The sequence below is a fragment of the Triticum urartu genome, chromosome 3A (genome assembly GCF_056163025.1).
Source record: "Triticum urartu cultivar PI428250 chromosome 3A, HENAU_Tu73, whole genome shotgun sequence".
Taxonomy (NCBI): domain Eukaryota; kingdom Viridiplantae; phylum Streptophyta; class Magnoliopsida; order Poales; family Poaceae; genus Triticum; species Triticum urartu.
Window position 1 is genome coordinate 519,671,991 of NC_141875.1, and position 20,797 is coordinate 519,692,787.

Sequence of the window (20,797 nt, forward strand, 5' to 3'; positions counted from 1 at the left end):
CGTAGCATGCACGCATGGTGAACCATTATGTGATGAAGTCGAAGCATGATTTATTTATTGATTGTCTTCCTTATGAGTGGCGGTCGGGGACGAGCGATGGTCTTTTCCTACCAATCTATCCCCATAGGAGCATGCACATAGTACTTCGTTTCGATAACTAATAGATTTTTGCAATAAGTATGTGAGTTCTTTATGACTAATGTTGAGTCCATGGATTATACGCACTCTCACCCTTCCACCATTGCCAGCCTCTCTTGTGCCGCGCAACTTTCGCCGGTACCAAACATCCACCATACCTACCTATTATGGCATTTCCATAGCCATTCCGAGATATATTGGCATGCAACTTTCCACCGTTCCGTTTATTGTGACATGCTTCATCATTGTCATATTGCTTTGCATGATCATGTAGTTGACATTGTATTTGTGGCAAAGCCACCATTCATAATTCTTTCATACATGTTACTCATGAGTCATTGCACATCCCGGTACACCGCCGGAGGCATTCATATAGAGTCATATTTTGTTCTAAGTATCGAGTTGTAATTCTTGAGTTGTAAGTAAATAAAAGTGTGATGGTCATCATTATTAGAGCATTGTCCCATGTGAGGAAAGGATGATGGAGACTATGATTCCCCCACAAGTCGGGATGAGACTTCGGGAGAAAAATAAAAAAAAAGAGAAAAAAGAGGCCATAAAAAAGGGGAAGGCCCAAAAAAACAAAAAAAACAAAAAAAATGAGAGAAAAAGAGAGAAGGGGCAATGCTACTATCCTTTTACCACACTTGTGCTTCAAAGTAGCACCACGATCTTCATGATAGAGAGTCTCCTATGTTGTCACTTTCATATACTAGTGGGAATCTTTCATTGTAGAACTTGGCTTGTATATTCCAATGATGGGCTTACTCAAAATGCCCTAGGTCTTCGTGAGCAAGCGAGTTGGATGCACACCCACTTAGTTTCTTTTTGAGCTTTCATACACTTATAGCTCTAGTGCATCCGTTGCATGGCAATCCCTACTCATTCACATTGATATCTATTGATGGGCATCTCCATAGCCCGTTGATACGCCTAGTTGATGTGAGACTATCTTCTCCTTTTTGTCTTCTCCACAACCACCATTCTATTCCACCTATAGTGCTATGTCCATGGCTCACGCTCATGTATTGCGTGAAGATTGAAAAAGTTTGAGAACATAAAAAATATGAAACACTTGCTTGGCTTGTCATCGGGGTTGTGCATGATTTAAATATTTTGTGTGATGAAGATAGAGCATAGTCAGACTATATGATTTTGTAGGCATAGCTTTCTTTGGCCATGTTATTTTGAGAAGGCATGATTACTTTGTTAGTATGCTTGATGTATTATTATTTTTATGTCAATATTAAACTTGTCTTGAATCTTTCGGATCTGAGTATTCTTGCCACAATAAATAGAATTACATGGATAAATATGTTAGGTAGCATTCCACATCAAAAATTCTGTTTTTATCATTTACCTACTCGAGGACGAGCAGGAATTAAGCTTGGGGATGCTTGATACGTCTCCAATGTATCTATAATTTTTGATTGTTCCATGCTATTATATTATCAACCTTGGATGTTTTATATGCTATTTTATATGATTTTTGGGACTAACCTATTAACCTAGAGCCCAGTGCTAGTTTCTGTTTTTTCCCTTGTTTTTGAGTATCGCAGAAAAGGAATACCAAACGGAGTCCAATTGACGTGCCAATTTTTGATGATTTTTTATGGACCAAAAGAAGCACCCGGAGTAAAAGAGTTGGGCCAGAAGAGTCCCGAGCTGTCCATGAGGGTGGGGGGCGCGCCCTACCCCCTGGGCATGGGCCCCTATCTCATGGACTATCCGGAGACCCCCCTGACGTGAGACCTACGCCAAAAATTCCTATAAATATAGAAACCCCCAGAAATAAACATAGATCGGGAGTTACGCCGCTGCAAGCCTCTATAGCCATCAAAAACCAATCTAGACCCGTTCCAGCACCCTACCGGAGGGGGGGGATCCCTCTCCGGTGGCCATCTTCATCATCCCGACGCTCTCCATGACGAGGAGGGAGTAGTCCACCCTCGGGGCTGAGGGTATGTACCAGTAGCTATGTGTTTGATCTCTCTCTCTCTCTCTTTCGTGTTCTTGATTCAGAACGATCTTGATGTATCGCGAGCTTTGCTATTATAGTTGGATCTTATGATGTTTCTCCCCCTCCATTCTCTTGTAATGGATTGAGTTTTCCCTTTGAAGTTATCTTATCGGATCGAGTCTTTAAGGATTTGAGAACACTTGATGTATGTCTTGCACGTGCTTATCTGTGGTGACAATGGGATATCACGTGATCCACTTGATGTATGTTTTGGTGATCAACTTGCGAGTTCCGTGACCTTGTGAACTTATGCATAGGGGTTGGCACACGTTTTCGTCTTGACTCTCCGTAGAAACTTTGTGGCACTCTTTAAAGTTCTTTGTGTTGGTTGAATAGATGAATCTGAGATTGTGTGATGCATATCGTATAATCATACCCACAGATACTTGAGGTGACATTGGAGTATCTAGGTGACATTAGGGTTTTGGTTGATTTGTGTCTGAAGGTGTTATTCTAGTACGAACTCTAGGATAGATTGAACGGAAAGAAGCTTCGTGTTATTTTACTACGGACTCTTGAATAGATCGATCAGAAAGGATAACTTTGAGGTGGTTTTGTACCCTACAATAATCTCTTCGTTTGTTCTCTGCTATTAGTGACTTTGGAGTGACTCTTTGTTGCATGTTGAGGGATAGTTATATGATCCAATTATGTTATTGTTGTTGAGAGAATTTGCACTAGTGAAAGTATGAACCCTATGCCTTGTTTCCTAGCATTGCAATACCGTTTACGCTCACTTTTACCACTTGCTACCTTGCTGTTTTTATATTTTCAGATTACAGAAACCCATATCTACCATCCATATTGCACTTGTATCACCATCTCTTCGCCGAACTAGTGCACCTATACAATTTACCATTGTATTGGGTGTGTTGGGGACACAAGAGACTCTTTGTTATTTGGTTGCAGGGTTGTTTGAGAGAGACCATCTTCATCCTATGCCTTCCACAGATTGATAAACCTTAGGTCATCCACTTAAGGGAAATTTTCTACTGTCCTGTAAACCTATGCACTTGGAGGCCCAACAACGCCTACAAGAAGAAGGTTGTGTAGTAGACATCAATGACTCACAAGTATAGGGGATCACAACAGTCTTCAAGGGTAGTATTTCACCCAATTTATTGATTCGACGCAAGGGGAGCGAAGGAATATTTATAAGCCTTAGTAGTTGAGTTTTCAATTCAACCACACCTAAGAAGTTGTTTCTCTACAGCAAAGTATTAGTAGCACAGTAGTATGATAATTTTATAGCAGTGGTAACAGTAGCAGTCACAACAACAGTTTTGTAGTAATTGGAATAGTAGTAGCAACGGTAGTAACTTAGCAAAGACAATATGAGCACAACATAAGCATGGAGTAGCGATGGATATTTGGATGGCATTCATCATGTGATAGTCACAACCTAGAGCGATACACAATAGCTCCAATTCATCAATCAAATGTAGGCATGTATTCCGTATATAGTCGTACATGCTTATAATAAGAACTTGCATAACATCTTTTTTCCTATCCTCCCATGGCAACATGGTCCTAATGGAAACTAAGGGGGTAATTAAGGCACTCCTTTTAATAGAGAACCGAAACAAAGCATTAACACATAGTGAATCCATGAAATCCTCAAATTACGGTCATCCCTGGAGAGTATGCCAATTACTGTCACCTTGGGGTCTACGCTTCAGAACAATAACAGGTGTATATAACTTGCAGATAGGATCAAGAACTCAAATATATTCATGAAAACATAATAGGTTCATATCTGAAATCATGGCACTCGGACCCTAGTGACAAGCATTAAGCATAGCAAAGTCATAGCAATATCAATCTCAGAACATAGTGGACACTACGGATCAAGCCCTAACAAATTAACTCGATTACATGATGAATCTCATCCATCCATCTACCTCTAGTATGCCCAGGATGAAATTACTCACTCCCGGTGGTGAGCATCATGAGGTTGTTGATGGCGGCGGCGACGATTTTCCCTCTTCGGAGCCCCGAACGGACTCTAGATCATGCCTCCCGATGAATAACACGAGGTGGCGGCGGACCCGTATCGTAAAACATGATGAAACTTTTTCTCTGATTTTTTTCTCGGGAAGACGGTATTATGAACTTGGAGGTAGGGCAAACGGAGCTCCGTGAGGCCCACAAGCTCAGGTGGCATGCCCTGGCTCAATGGTGGCCCCCAAGGTTGTCAGAATCACGATTTTGAATCGGATCGGAGCTCTTATGCTAGGATCGCAAATCGTAGAATCTTCACTATGAGGATCGTAGAAACGTAGATTCTATGAACCAAAGTCGTAGAATCAGAGAGATTAGTTTGGATCGTAAAGTCATAGAATCGTATAACAGAATCGCGATTCTGACAACCTTGGTGGCCCCCTCTAGTAACTCTTTGCGTCAGTCTTTTTTATATTGTCTGAAATAATTCATCGTAAAATTTCATCCAATTCCAAGAACTTTTTATTTCTGCATAACAAACAATATCAAGGTAGTTCTACTGAAAACAGTGCCGGACCGGGTCAGTTTCATTTAAATCATGCAAATTAGAGTTCAAAACAAGAGCAAAAGTGTTTGGAAAAGTCGATGCGTCGGGGACATATCATATGCCTATGATGAAATTACTCACTCCTGGTGGTGAGCATCATGAGGTTGTTGATGACGGCGACGACGATTTGCCCTCTCTAAAGGCCCGAACACACTCGAGATCATGCCTCCCGATGAAGAACATGAGGTGGCGGTGGCTCCATATCAGAAAATGCGATAAAACTTTCCCTTTGATTTTTTTCTCGGGAATACGGTACTTATGGACCTAGAGGTGGGGCAAATAGCATTGTGGGCCCACAAGCTTAGGTGGCGCACCCTAGCCCCCACCCGAGCTTGTGGCTTTGTGTTGGCTCTCCTCGGGTAACTCTTTGCACCAGTATTTTTATATATTTCAAAATAGTTCTCCGTAAAATTTTGTTCAATTCTGAGAAAAAATATTTCTGCACAAAAAACAACAACAAGGTAGTTCTGCTGAAAACAACGTCACTCCAAGTTAGATTCATTCAAATCATGCAAATTAGAGTCCAGAACAAGAGCAAAAGTGTTTGAAAATGCCGATACATTGGAGACGTATGAAGACTACATCGAAGAACATGACAATTATATTTTCTAAAAAACATGATAGTTATATCAAAAAAAATCTCATAGATTGTAGCACCAAGAAATAACCTATTTTTTATTTTTTGAATAACCTGGTAAGATAAAAAAAGGCACTAGGGTAGAATCAACAACACATGCTCATTAGTCAATGTGCAAGCTAGTGACCAACAGACGATGGAAAAGGAGGTACGATAACATAAATTAGTTGAACAAGCTCATGTCAATAATTGACATTCAGTTCAGGTGACAGGGAGAGAGCATTAGACAGCGGTTTAAATTGTGGTTCACTAATATGAATCCTTAAGGTGAGACTAGCAAAGTGACAAGGAAAGTTTGCATCGAAACGTCATTCCCATGACCGCATTGAGGTGATGCCGGGGTTTGCAATATCCGGTTCACATTCATGGATGACATGGCTCGTGGTGCATGCGGCCAATGACAACAATAGGATGATAGACAATGTTATAAAGTTGGCGACATTTAGATGAATTGATGGGTGCCAGTAATTGAAAAAAAAATAACTTGCGACAAAGTAGGCTTGCGACAATCGGCATAGATTGAATGACAAAATCCGTCGTCCATGATAGACAATTCGAGCTCTTTTGGTCTGAATGGATTCTTCTCGTCGATGCGGTCCCGGTGCCGCGAGGGTTTGGCCAACTAATATCTTGTGTGTAGGGGATGATGATGGCATCTGGTGGCCATGTAAGGTGTCAGTTTAGGGCAGAGGATATGTGCGTGAACGGAATCTCTGCGTGTAGGACCTTCTTGTGTCCAATTCATGTACAACAACCGTTCCAATGGTGTGTCTCAATTTTTTTTGAAGTATGGATGGTTGATGTGCATCATCTTACATGGATGGTAGAAAAAAGTGATATTTATGCATTGATGTGCAAGTCTAAGAAGAGGCCCAATATGAGCCAACAAAGCCTACGTCGAACAGACAATGGTCATGTCTAGCGTCCACGACGTACGAAACGGATTAGATGACAAAAAATGGACAAACAAATCTTTTTTTTAATATTCGTCACCCTTATTGTTACAGTATAGGGCCGGCCCTGCCGCCCTAGAGCCTGTTAACAAGTACTTCCTCCGTCCTAAAATGTAAGATCATTTTTCTTGAATATCCATTTCTAAGCCTATATTCATTTGCACCCGGTTAAGAAAAGAAATTATAAAAATATATAAAAAAGTCCGTTTTTCCTTCATGGTAGACATTTGGTGCGTGAGGTCCGCTCCAAATTTCAGAGCATTTGAACCTATAAGTAGCTCTCAGCACAAAAAAGACAAATTGAATCAGATCAGTAGATGAACAGTGCTTCATAGACCTCAAATTTGTCTTTTTTATCGAGAGCTACTCAAATATTCAAATGAGCTGAAATTTGAAGCGAACTCACGCACCTAAGCATCTTCAATGACAAAAATATTCAGATTTTTTAAAAAAATTCTAGTATTTTTTTAAATTTACTGTTTACCGGAGGAGCAAATGAGCACAGAGCCAAAACGCCTCACTCAATTTTTCTTATATTTTGAAACGGAGGCAGTAGCGTGCACTCCTGTGCTAACTTTTGAGTCGGCATGACAGTACAGGAGGCTCGTGGTGCAGTCATAATCGATCAAAGCTGTACACACTAAGAGAAAATCCGGATGGGGCCTGGTGCCAACTGATTATCAAACTAGCGCCAGCCGTAGACACAGGACCTTTCGCTGCCATTGCCCGTGCTCACTGTTCAGTGTCTTGCTCGACATCGGAGTGACCACCAAATAGACGAGTGTGTCGCGCGCCTTGCCGCGCCGTATTTCAACAATGTGTTAAGTTTTCTATTTTTATTTTGTGTGCAGTATATTGCTGTCGGTTGCCTTTTTGTATGTTACAAACTATTTCCGACCACGCTTAAACATCTCCACAAAATATACGGGAAGAAAAATCCAAAACAAGTGTTGAGTTTTAGTTTTATCTCAAAAAAAAAAACTGAGCTCAGCTTCTTGCTTATTGCTTACTGGATGGGAAATTTAAAATTAAAAAACATGAATAGTAAATTTAGAGTAATAGCTAAAATACAATATAGTAGTAACAGAAAATCAACAGCTTCAGGAGGCCTTCGCTTTTCCTCCATGTGCTTGCCTCCTGGTATTTTAACCTTGCGGGGCTTGCCGTATGATGAGATGCCTCCACCAGATCTGCTCAGTATTTTCTGATAAGGTGGATGGAGATGATGGAGAACAATCGAATGAACTCTTCTCTTTTTTATTGGAATATTTTACATGGGATCACCAAAGCGCCAACTAAGAACGGATCCCTGCAGCTGCAGTCAGATAAATAAATAGTCAAGAATACTGAAATTCAGAAAATGAGACAATTGACTCTTATTTCATGGCGTTCTCAAGGAGGAAAATAAAAAGAAAGATATAATTTCATCCTTCAACATGTCGTCTCTAGAAAAGTTTCTTGCTCTCCTTGCAGCTCTTTGCCTTCTGTTCACAGTCTTCCATCTCACCTCAGGATCTATAGGTCTGGACTCTGGAGAGCTTCAAGCTGCTGGAGTTAAACTTGCTGCTACACGATGCCCCACCCCTGTCCACTGTTGATTCGCCACCACAACTTTTGCAGGTCACCATAATATTTGTGTTATTAGGACTATGAAGTGATTAGGGCCTATCAGTACGACTGCACACTCGAATCTGACCTTCCAGTACAGCGGAAGTTAGAATTCAAAGGTGAGGCAACACATTGATATTTAACAATGAAGACAATGACGATTTTTTTTTGAAAGTACGGTGAATTTTATAGCAAATTCGGAAACTATACGTCCTAATACATAAAAATCAAAACTATGACCCCATCGGCTTCCTGTTGGCCGAAAAGGGTTTTTTCGACGCCCTGTTGGCCGAAGTGAGTTCTTCATCCTCCTATTAGCTAAAGAGTGGCCAGTTGGGCCGAAGATAGCAGCTTCGGCTTACTGCTAGCCGAAGAGTGGTCTTCGGCCCTGTGTAGACCGAAGAGTGTGGTCTTCGGCTTCGTGAAGGCCGAAGAGTGCCGGAGCCGTACGCCTCGCTGCAGCTGCATGTACGCTGGTTGGCAGGCTTGCTGCCATATGCATGCAGCAGCCTCTGCTCGTGGATATGGACTCATCTCATATGCATGCTGCTGCACGTACATGTCGTTTCATCCATTGATCTCACATGGCATTATCTAATCACACGCAGCTGGCCATTGGTGCTACTGTATTATCTAATCACCTGCAGCATGTAGTACGCGGCTATAAGAGCAACTCCAACCGGCCGACCTAAATCGTCCACACGTATCTGTTTCGGTTGAAGCGCGTACCCAAACCCAAACCACGACCGACTAAGCCAATCACGATCTCTAAATTGTTAACGTTTTCGATTTACAAGGGTATGTAGACACCACTCTTTTTTTGTAGATGTGCATCTCCTAGATTGATCTTAATAATCGGGCTAGCACGAGCTGCTCACGGCAGAGCAGCGGCGGATGGCGGCGTACGCGGCCGACTCTCCCAATTGAGAGGTCTGGTCCTGTCAGCGTTGAATGCATGCGTCGATCCAAACGTCTTGCCAGCGTTGAGTGCATGCGTCGACCCAAACGAAAAATCGGACACATGCGCTCGCTCGGCCGATCCAAACGGCCATTTTTTATCCGTTTGGATCGGCAGGTAGGAGTTGCTCTAACACACACTACTAGTATCGACCATGCACTTGCACAATAATCCTGCACTGCTACTAGTATACGTAGATAGTATATCCACATGCAAAGCACTATTACTAGTCTACATAGATAGTACATGCACACGCGGTACCGTCTCCATCACCAGATGAACAGGCACGTGGTGGACGTACAAACTTTGCATGCCATGTGAGATCGATGGATGGGTGGATGGAACGACAGGTCAACTCCAACGAGTCTGTAACTGCAGCGAGGCGAGCGTCTGGGACATGCATTAGTACATGCGATTAGATAATCAGTAGCACCAAGCCACCAACGGCCAGCTGCGCGTGATTAGATAATGTCATATAAGATCGATGGATGGAACGACAAGGTACGTGCAGCTGCATGCATGTGAGATTGAGTCCATATCCACGAGTAAAGGCTGCTGCATGCATATGGCAGCAAGCCAGCCAGCCAGCGTACGTGCAGCTGCAGCGAGGCAAAGGGCCTGGATGGCTCCGGCACTCTTCGGCCTTTACGAAGCCGAAGATCACTTTTCGGTCAACAGTAAGCCGAAGTTACTATTTTCAGCCTAGCTGACCACTTTTCGGCCGACTGGAGGCTAAAAAGCTCACTTCGGCCAACAGTAGGCCGAAAAGGCCCTTTTCAGCCCGCGAGAGGCCGACGGGGTCATAGTTTTGATTTTTAAACATTAGGGTGTATAGTTTTTAAATTTGCTATAAAATTCGTCATAGTTTTAAAAAAAATCAACAATGACAAGCTTTCAGCATGGCACAGAGTGAAAGCAATACACAAGCCGAAGTGGCAGAAAATTATGTGCATACCATACCATCATATCAGTTCTCTTCGTCCTGTTTTAGTAGAAACATAAGATGGGGCTCACATCAACCCCACGCTTAAATCCAATAGATACCTCATTACCCTCTAGAAAACAAAACCATCAGAAGGTTGCTGTTGAGCACCATAGCTTCAATGCTTCGGATACTCTTCGAAGAAGGATAGTGTCACGGTCCACATAGTATGCACATAAGCAAGAGTTATTAAAAACTAAATGAGGATTCCTCAGCAATGCCACTGCCCCACGGAAACCATCAACAGCGACTTCCTTGACCAATTCAGCACCAAATTAAGGAAATTTCAAGTTTCTGGATCAATTTTCAGTAAAAAGAAAAGAAACTTTGGGCTTCCGGACAGAGATTAGATTGAAGAAGAAGAAGAAGAAATATCTCATTCGGATTTTACATAGCAGAACAAGCACAAGAAGACCACGGGAGGGATCCTGCCGGAGTGGAGGCCTAGGAGGAAGAGAACACAGCCCGAGGCTGCCACCATCAGTTGTCCCGCTCTCTCCCTCGCGACTTCACCCATGCCTTACACAATCTGGAAGCCAGCGCGGAAGGGCGATGGAGCGGCGGCTAGGGGCTCGAGAACCAGTAGACGGCTTGGGCGCGGAGACGCAAGAGGAAAAGCAGGGACAGACGGGCAGTGTCGTGGGGATGCCGGAGGTACAGCACGGGACATGGAGGCGATGGGTCATGCGGTGTACGTCTTTCAGAAGAACATGGAAAATACAGTGTTCCCAGCAGGCGAGCTCCCAGCCGCCGACTGACCCTCGATCCATATTTCCACACGGCCTCCGGCCAGAACCGCACCGCCGTCCACGAACGGAAAACAACCCCAAAACAATGGCGGAGCACTCAACTTTTCCCCTCCCTACACGGACTACAACCTGTGGAAAGGACGCGTGGTACACTCCACCGACACGACGGGAGAATGAACGTCACCACGATTCATGCTGGCTGGACCGAGGCTGTTCGCACTGGGTTTACACAGGCTGATCAATAGGGCCCAAATCGAAACCACAACTGGATCGCTCAGATTGCTTCATTTTTTGGGAGCTTAGTATCTCTAAGTGATTACTTGAACGCACTCACGCCTCACCGAGGCAGCCGACCACGCAGTTAGTTGCCGAGCGTCACGACCCATCGCCGAGCAATGGAGAGATCCTCCTCCACATCTATGTCCATCCTCTATTGACCCACACAGCTCCCCTCTGTATTTGGTGTCAACCAAATGACATGTGGTTTCCTATTCCTATTCATTAGATTTAAGATACATGTCATCTCATTTCCTACAAAATTCTTATTCCTACGATAATCCTATCCTATGAACCAAAAAAGGCCGTAACCTGTGCGGCCACCGTCGATCCGTGCCCCACCTACCGACTATACTAATCACGCCATTAATTGCCCAAAAACCATGGCACCCGCCGCCACCATTGCCGCAGTAGCCGCCTCCTCCATCGTCGCGGCCTTTGTAGCCGGTGCCGCTATAACCACCGGGAACCGGCTATTGGCTATGAGGAACCAGCTGCTGATGCATTTGGCAGAGATCTTGAAGCTGAAGCTATGGTGTTCGTGGATAACTGCAATGTGATCTTGAAGTAGGTGCAATTGTTTAATATTTGTTCATGTTATGTACTTATATTTCTAATTTTCTGTAGCTCAATTAGGACTACTTGATCATACGGTGCAACTATGAGCAAATGTGGGGACTGCATTCCGACCTCCGAACCTGCTGAATAAGCCACTAAACTTACTTGGAATTCGGATCATAAGCTGCTACGTGCTATCAAAGTATAGGGACGGAAATGTGCGGCTGAACACCAGAAGAGGAAGCTAAACCACAAACACCAAATAGAAGATGTACATCATGTTTACATAGGCAGCACCATGAACCATGGCTTCACACCCATGTGTTGTAACGAGGATATACAATTTCTAGTTGTTCAACATTGATCGTGTCAAATATATACCTTAAAGATCCTCATTCACATCTAATAGCATCATAAGAAAAAAGCCAAATCACTCTTCTTCCTTCACCCACATCTTCGCCTTCCCATTCCAAATCAGCTAATGGACTTCCACTCACACATAGTGCACTCCTTACACTGCCATATACTGCTAATGTACTTATCATATATACCTCCTCCCTTTCCACACGTCCCTTACCTATGTCATTGTTGTGTTGTTACTTAAATCTGTCATCACCCTAATCCAACTTGTTATAAACTCGGTAAATATATATTAGATGATCTTTGTTGTAGATTGACGTTCCGGGGATAATTTCCTACAAAGACACTTTGAATATAGGAACAAATCAACATAAAAATAATTTTGCTACCCAGGACCCATATTTTGGTCCTCCCTACTACACAACCAACCGACCCAAAAACATGCCGCCAAGCCCAAACGCCGCTTAGTGAAGTTTCTCCGCCGCCGCGTCGGCCACCCGAGCCCCGCCGCCCAATCCCAAAGCTCACTGTGTTGCCCGATCGCATCCGCAACCTCCGCCGCTGCCTCCATTGTCCTGTCATGACGACCATAATTCCGAGTGTCGTAGCTCCCCTAGTCGTGTTTGGTAGCTATTCCGACTCCGCGCCGATCCCTTCGACGGCCAATTTGGATGAGCGCGTGCGAAGCCGACGAGATTGCGGAGCTCGGGCACACTGCCGTCGTCGACCATTGTCTCCCTTTCCATGCATTCCCTTAGCCTCCGGCAAGCGCCTAAGCCCAGGCGACCCGCGCCTCCCGCTTCGGCCATCGTCCTGGCCAATTCCCACTTCTCCGTCTTTGGATCTTTATGATTCATTTGGTTTTGAAGGTTTGGGTTTCCAGTTTTAGGTATGTTGTAAAAACAGAAGAAAAAAATTGGCAGTCTATATGTACTCTCTCCTCACCAAAAAATGGATTTAGGTAGCCAAAATGTTGGTCTGTTTTTGGTGATGCTGAAAATATGTTTTTGCACCGGTAACTGACCGATATTTTGTTATTAATTCTTGACATTCGAGTTTCTACTCTGTTTACTTCCACATGTATTATTATATCTACACAAAATGTTAGTTTGAAACTTGAAATTAACCATATGTCTTTGTACATACTGAATTAACTATAGCAAATGGAGCATCACATATACCATACCACCAGACCAACTTGGCATATTGGCATGTCGTTTTGAAATGGATGTGTAAATAATATTCTAACCTACTGGCCTAACTCAACTTAAAGAGGAGACAACGTCAAAGAGAATGATTGTCAAGGAGGGCAATACTCAAGTAATCATATTATTTTATTCATTCATCAGCACACAACATTATGATTTCCCTATTCTGAACACAATTACATGACTTAAACAAAAAATCTAAGTTATACACACGTGGGTATGTGAATCCATTTAGGGATAAGAAGATCAAAATGTTTATTGCTTATATATTTACATATACTCAACCTATTCATGGTGATAGCAATTACTTCCTCCGTTCCATATTACTCGTCGCTGATCTAGTACAACTTTGTACTAAATCAGCGACAAGTAATATGGAACGGAGGGAGTAGATCATAACAAAAAAAGAAGCTTCAAACTGAGTGAATCGGGATAAGAAGATCAATCTGGCCCCACAAAAAGAAAGGAAGATCAAACCGGAGAGTGATGATTTGGATCTGTAGCACCACGTCATGCCAGGGTGGCGAGGATGCGGCTTCAATCACCAGTGCCTAACTGAAAGCAGTGTCACAGGAGAGGGACAAGATCAGTATAGCATACATGCAAAAGCATCATCAAAACGAAGAAGATGTTGTACCAGGCGTCTAGCGACTCCATAGAGAGGGAGAATCAGCCCACGCACGCAAACTACGTCGCCAGATGGGATCGCCCGCCATCGTGCAGATCAGGGTGGCGCACATAGCCGGCACTGGCGAAGAGGGTTGCAACAAACCGAAGGGATCATGGGACCAGAGCTTCGGCTCGGGTTGGACACCAGCTCGCGGGCGGACGGGGTTGCGAACTCGATCATAGAAGGGGGTGATGAGATTGATCACGATAAGTTAATTTAGTATAGGCCGTGTCATGTGCCATAAGTAAATTATTATATAGTAAGTTAATCAATCAACAACATACAGGAAGACACTAATGTGATTAGTGATGTATGAGAAGGTTTAATTAATGTGATTGAACGACGTATGGAAAGGTATTAATGAGATTGAGCGGCGTATGATAAGGTATGGCCGAATAAGGCGTGGTGGGACAAAAAACCAAGTGGACGAAAAAAATCGATGGAGGACGTGGTGAACCGATTGCCGAAGAGTTCTGCGTGGCAGGAAAAGGAACACTGCTCTTTTTTTAATACAGAAGAAATGTTGCCTTCTGTTATCAAACATTGATTCCTTTTCATAGATTTAGTCTTCAAAGATTGATTAGATATTACCGTGATTGATTCCGTTCCATAACAACATTACTAAATTTGGCAGAAAAACTAGATTAAGTAGATTGGTGGGATAGAAAAATCGATGGGAAGGTTTAACCGAAATGGCAAATGCGTATAGGTCTGTGCCCATTTTGATAGTATGTCGAGCACAAAATAATAGGTTAGTAGAAGGAAAAAATGAAACCGAAGATAAGAAAATCAAAAAACAAAACATAGAAAAAACAAAAAGTAAAACGTGTCAAATGGGCCGGCCAACTTCGATTCTAATTGATGTTTTGGTAAGATATGATTTGATTTGGGTATAAGTAGTGAAAGTGAAGGAAGATTTTTATTTATTGAGATTTGATTTGAGTGAGTTATTACATGACTTTGTTTTGGAAAAGTGTGATTTGATTGAGTTAATGCATGCATCAAATGGGCCATCCTAAATTGGTTGCGCTTGAGTGAAAGGTTGTCTGTAAGACACTAGTTGGCATAATATAGGGTTGGTGGGAGGTGAGGCAACGCTTCAACTCCACCTTTAGGAGTAGAGTTAGTCTAAATGGTGGCCCAGAGTGGTGTATGGGTCAGGTCGGGCCTGGCCGAGAGTAGAGTGAGTTCAGTTGGCATGTGTGCCGTCACATGGTGTATATCCCCTGCCCCTGCGTGTGTGAATGGGCAAGTGGTGCCAGTTACCTGAATACACACTGTGTGAATCCTTCATCATGCCTTGCTTTATTTTCTTGAGCAACCGGCAGGAGCTCTGTCTTTCCTTTAAGAAGAAGAGAATTGACTAGTTTATAAGAAAAATTGGTCTGCATTTTTTCTACCCAAAGATCTTGGAGGACATGGCATGCAAAATCTAGACCTAATGAACCAATCTCTAGTATACAAATGGTGGTGGTAACTTTCCACATCTAATGGTGCATGGAAAACTATCACCACAAATAAATATGTTAGAGGAAAATGCGTTTCTAGCATTAATCATAGGCCTGGGGTTCCCAATTTTGGTCTATATTGGTTAAATATAAGAATGATTTCTTTGCTTTGTGTAAATTGAAGATAGGGATAGAAAACACACACACACACACACACACACACACACACACACACCAGTTTATGGGAAGATTGGTGGACAATATATAAACCTCTTAAAACGACTCACTCTAGACATTGTTGGCTTTGCTTTGTTAAAAATCTCTCTGTTGGTGAAATCATGTCCAAAGGTCTAGATAATTTAACTTTGGAGGTATGTCCTAGAGGTAATCATATATGATGATATTTCTGATGTGTTTATGAACCGATGTAGTCTTCCGACGTTATCAATGATGCTTGTCGGCAAGTACTTGACTTGTCTATGAGATCTTGCATTGTATGATACACCCTAAATGGTCCCTGGTCATAAGTGATGTGTGGACACACGTCGGACTAGACTAGCATGCAAAACGGTGGATGGCTTTGTCTCACTGTCCATGAAGCATGTGATGTTGTCGAGGTGCATGGATCAGATGAATTTGAGGTTGGATCCGAGATCAGATGGATATCGGATTGGACAGACCCAACTATGAGATAGAGCGATAGGTCATCTGTGACTCTCTAGTACACATACATTCTGAGTCCTCGGACATGAGCTGACGATTGTTCTCGTGATGGCGACCGACCTACTTTGGGCTGACCAAATGCTAATCCATAACTGGGTAGTTACAAAGGTAGGTTTCGGGCTTATCCAGACCCATATTACGAGACATGGTCGAGCAAGATCGGATTTGCCCTTCCGAACTGGAGATATACTCTAGACCCCTCGTGTGATCTGACATGGATAAGCATGGCCATGCGACGAAGATTATGAGATAATCTAAGGTGTGGTCGGATTCACTAGTATGAGAAAGAGGTCGGGCTGCAACAGGTGTGACCACATTGCCTTGAGCCTGACAACATATATCGTGTGCCAAAGGAAACAGAAGTGTGACATGCAGGTTCACCAACCGGATTCATGGTCTTCTTGGTGGAAGGCATGCTTTGATAGACTCTGCTACCAACCGAGTAGGTTGGACGCCAAGCCGACTTGAACCTAAGGGGTCACGCGCTTAAAGGAAGGAACCGATGAGGTCAGATCCAAGGACAACTGTCGGACGTGATCTGAGTTGTGCTTGGATCTCGGCCAAATAGGGTTATGGGCTTTAAGATCCATGTGGGGCTCAAGTGTTGAGCCCATGATGGATGCCTATATATACTAGAGGTATGGCACATGTATTGAATGATCCATTGGATCGATACATGCTAAGGCTTTGCATGTGTTGCAACTAGCCACATCCATGAACCGCCGGCTGCGCGATTGGACCTAGCACTCCGCCGCACGGCGTTCCTCCTGCATGCATGAATACCATTAGAAATGGTGCAATTGCGTCACTCCGGTGAACCTATTTGTGGGATTTGGTGATCGACTGTACATGGGAGATCGACAAGGAGAGGACGACTCTAGAGATGCGCTGCCACAACTCTACTTCCGCGCACGGCACTGCGCGTCTAGTGGTAATGATCAGTGATTCATCTCTGTTAGCATGTTTCTAGATGTTCTGCGGGTACGAAAATTTTAATTTGCAGTCAACTCACCTTACATAGAACCCAACATTTAAATTTTCATATAACTCTTTAGGGTAATACTTTGACTTCATGGGATAATCTCAGGGATGTCCATTCAGAGCTAAACTTAGGTGAGCATGAATATTCAATTGCATGGCCCTCGACCTTTTAAAGAAAAGTTTTTGTCAAATCTCTTTATAGACATTTGGTAGAAAATGTGTGCGAATTTCCATCGGGGTATACCAAATTGCTTTTAAATGCCTGGACCAGACGGTTCGACACTTTTTTCCATCCAATGGGGTACATCAAATGTCTGTGGACACGGAAAAATGTCCGAAATCGCACAAATCGGTACCAAACGTAGATATGGTTTGGGAGAGTTGGGACACACAACAAACAAGCCTTAAACCCCACAACAAGCCCATCTCTCTCTCTCTCTCTCTCTCTCTCTCTCTCTTCCGTGTCTATCCTCTCTTCATTGGACAAGGGGTGAACATTTGGTGCACCGGATTGGATGACAACTTCCATATTTGCTGTTCGCAGACACGTCTGAATGTGTCCCTGGACGTTTCATGTGTTTGTTTTGATGTACGATGTTGAAGATACCCTAAGTCTCTTTGGAAACAATGACCCTCTACAAAGGGTGACAAGGTAACTACGGCTGTCAATTTACTGGGAAACATGAGTATGGCATCTTTTTCTTCAATGATTTTTAGCAAGGTTGTTGTGGAATGTTTTAAAGGGTGCTTTCAGTCTCATGGACATACCCGATAATGTTAGAGATCTCTTTCATATTTGGATATGGCTATATTTAGGAAAACAGAGAAACGCCTGATGATGATAGGGTCTTTGTTGTTTTCGAGACAGTTGGAAATGGAGAAATGGTATTGTGTTTGAAAATAAGAAGGTGAATGATCCCTATGCGATTGTTAATATGATTTGTCATTGGCTCACCTCTTGGTCTATCTTGCAGAAAAACAGGTTGTTGCGAATTCTTTCCTTTTGCTTTGATCTTAAACATGGATTTAATCGGATAGCTTTACTTGCTGCCTTTCACTTTCTTGCTGCTTTGTAAGTTCAAAGACACCTGGTTTCAGTTAAATGAAATGGAGAGAAAAATCTCTTTCTCACAAAAATAAATCAATAATGTAGTTGTTTATACAGATGCATTTGATGCTTATTTGAGATGTGCCCTAAGCCGTCACACTTATTGCTATGCCGCCCTGTAGCCCAGCCGTTAACACCAAGTATGCACTCTTTTCAGTCGGCATGGCAGTAGAGGAGGTTCGGGGTGCAGTCATAATCGATCGAACTGTACAGACCAAAAGAAAATCGGAGGACGCCTTAGTGCCAACTGTTTGTCAAACTGGCGCCAGCCGCAGAAACAGGATCTTTCACTGCCATTGCAGTGGCCAGTGTCTTGCTCGACATGGGACTGACCACCAACCAAACCAAACTGAACGCACTCACTTCTCACCGAGGCAGCCGACCACGCAGACTCGTCAGTCGCCGAGCGTCACGACCCATCGCCGAGCAACCGAGAGATCCTCCTCCACATCTCTGTCCATCCTCCATTGTCCCACACAGCTCCCCTCTGTAACCTGTGCGGCCACCGTCGATTCGCGCCCCACCTCCGGAATATACTAATCACGCCGTTAATCGCCCCAAAACCACGGCCTCGCACGTACGCCTCCCCCGCGAAGCCGCGGCAACACCCGGCTGGGGGCAGAGAGATCTCGAGAGTTAAAAATAAAGGAACCTACAAGATCGTGGTGTATCGGCCCCGATTCGCGTCGCCATCGCTGGGCGCGAATGGCCACGTCGGAGTTTCAAATACCTGCACCGCTTTCCGCAACCGTGCCCCGCCTTTGCCCCACAGTGACATGACGGACATCCGAATCGGCCCCGCGCACTGGAGCGAGCTCGCTCGCTCGCTCGCCTGGGTGCACCGCTAAGGCACGCACGCACAACCGCTCCGTCGCGCCCACGCCTGAAACCTATAAAACCCCACCAACTGCGCCATCATTCTTCACCAGCTCCATCGCAAGGGACAGTACTGTACCACTCTAGCCACTACTGGAGCTACCAGGCGCCATCCCACCCACCAACCAGCAACAACGAGCGCGCCGCAAGCGCACGCCGGAGCCAACATGTCGATGCCGGTGTCCATGTCCGGGAAGGCGAGCGACCCGGGTTCCGCCTGGTTCGGCGGCGGCAGCAGGAGCCCGCAACAGGGGCCGACACACAACGTGCGGCTCATCGCCATGGCCGTCGCCGCGTTCGTCTCCGTGCTCGGCCTCTCCCTGCTCCTGCACCTCTACATCTGCCGCGTCCGCCGCAGGAACCGCAGGCAGGCGGAGGCAGCCGCGGCCGCGCTGGAGGCCGGCTCGGCGGCCCCCAAGCCGGCCAAGGTCGGGCTGGACCCGTCGGCCATCGCGGCGCTGCCAACCGCGGCGTACCAGGAGACGGGCGAGCCGGGCAGCGGCGCAAGCGAGTGCACCATCTGCCTCGGCGCCATGCAGGAGGGCGAGGCGGTGCGCGTGCTGCCGGCCTGCGCGCACGTGTTCCACGTCCCCTGCGTCGACACGTGGCTCGCGTCCAGCTCGTCATGCCCGGTCTGCCGCGCCCTGGTGGAGCCGCCGCTGTCGCCGGCCGCGCCAGCGTGGGTGCAGGAGAAGCAGGGCCTAGAGAAGGAGTGTGCTGCAAGTGGGAGCTCGGCGCCGCCATGTGGGCTCGGCGCGTCGCTGATGCGGATGCTGAGCAGGGAGAGGCCGGTGGCGCGGAGGCCGACGCAGGGTGACCACGCGCACCCGATGGAAATGCATGTCGAGGACCTGGAAAGCCAGCAGCCCCAGCAGCAACACTCTGTGGATACCAATTAGTCTACTTTTTTCGTTTTTCTTCTTTTGGGTTTTTTTCACTATTCGCTGCTCGATTGCAAATCTTGCATTTGGGTGGCCGATTCAGAGGTGTGAAATACGGAAATACACCTCTGAAGTGTCCTACGGAAATACATTGTGGATGTGCTTGCAGCTCACCCATATCTCTCGTATTTGTGCAAAGAAGGGATCATGGATATATAAATAGACCCCGCAAAAAATGGATATATAAATAGAGCTCTGTTTTCTCTAGCAGCTATATCATCGATGGCGCGCATTGCTGCGCCCATTCATTTTTTTGATATTATGATAGCAATTTTGTAAAGATGTGCCGACACGAAAAATGAAAGTTTAATTTGCACAAATATGTTTCTTGAGGGTATTTTGTGTTAGATCAAAAAATAACAGTAGTGAAACCGTATTGGAGCTTGATATTAGTTTTATATAAGTCATCTCCAAATGTTAGAAGCAAAAGTGCTAAAGCATTGAAGCTGGATAACAATACCTGGTACAATACTAAGGGCCTGTTCGGGAGCCCTCTGCCCAGAAAATCTTCAACTCCAACACCACAAATCCAGCGCCAGCTTCTCACGATCGATCTTGGAGTGAGCGATCCGTTCGGCATCACGTCTTCTCCCTCGCGCCAGGGAGCGAGCCTCAAGCCCATGAAATCACCTCTTTGTGGCCCATCAGTAGCAGGCTGGCAATGTAAAAGGTTGGAAAAAGATGGGCTGGGCCATAAGTCTGGTCGGGGAGGGACTGCTCGCAGCAAGAGAGACGACCTGAGAGCGAATCGGTACGTGATGCTCGGTCGAGAGAGTCACTTGGCGGTGGCAGCACAAAGTAATATTCTTCAACTCCCGCTTCCTAGTTTCTGTGGAGCTCCGTTTTCCCAACTCCATCGATCCTGCAATTTAGCACTGCGCCGGGTCGTTGCTTCTGTATGGAATAGCCAAGAGTTGACCCGTTCGGGTGCGCTCCAGTCCTGGAGTTGAGGATTTGGGAAGCGAGTGAGCTGCCGAACACGCTCTAAGACTACTTGTGCCCACAACAGGAAGGAACTTGAAGAAAGAGGGGTAGAAGCATCATGAGAGGTCTTG

General features: G+C 44.9%; 1 protein-coding gene across 1 annotated transcript; it reads left to right on the top strand.

The window, feature by feature from the left end:
- Positions 1-18,722: 18,722 nt before the first annotated feature.
- Positions 18,723-19,949, top strand: LOC125548620 (E3 ubiquitin-protein ligase ATL41). Its single transcript, XM_048712186.2, has one exon. It carries the CDS (start codon positions 18,969-18,971, stop codon positions 19,698-19,700), a length of 732 nt encoding a protein of 243 aa, XP_048568143.2. The 5' UTR covers positions 18,723-18,968; the 3' UTR covers positions 19,701-19,949.
- The last annotated feature ends 848 nt before the right edge of the window (positions 19,950-20,797 follow it).

Bases quoted from the DNA above. Each gene is read 5' to 3' on its own strand.
- LOC125548620 (XM_048712186.2), top strand. From the start codon at position 18,969: ATGTCGATGCCGGTGTCCATGTCCGGGAAGGCGAGCGACCCGGGTTCC.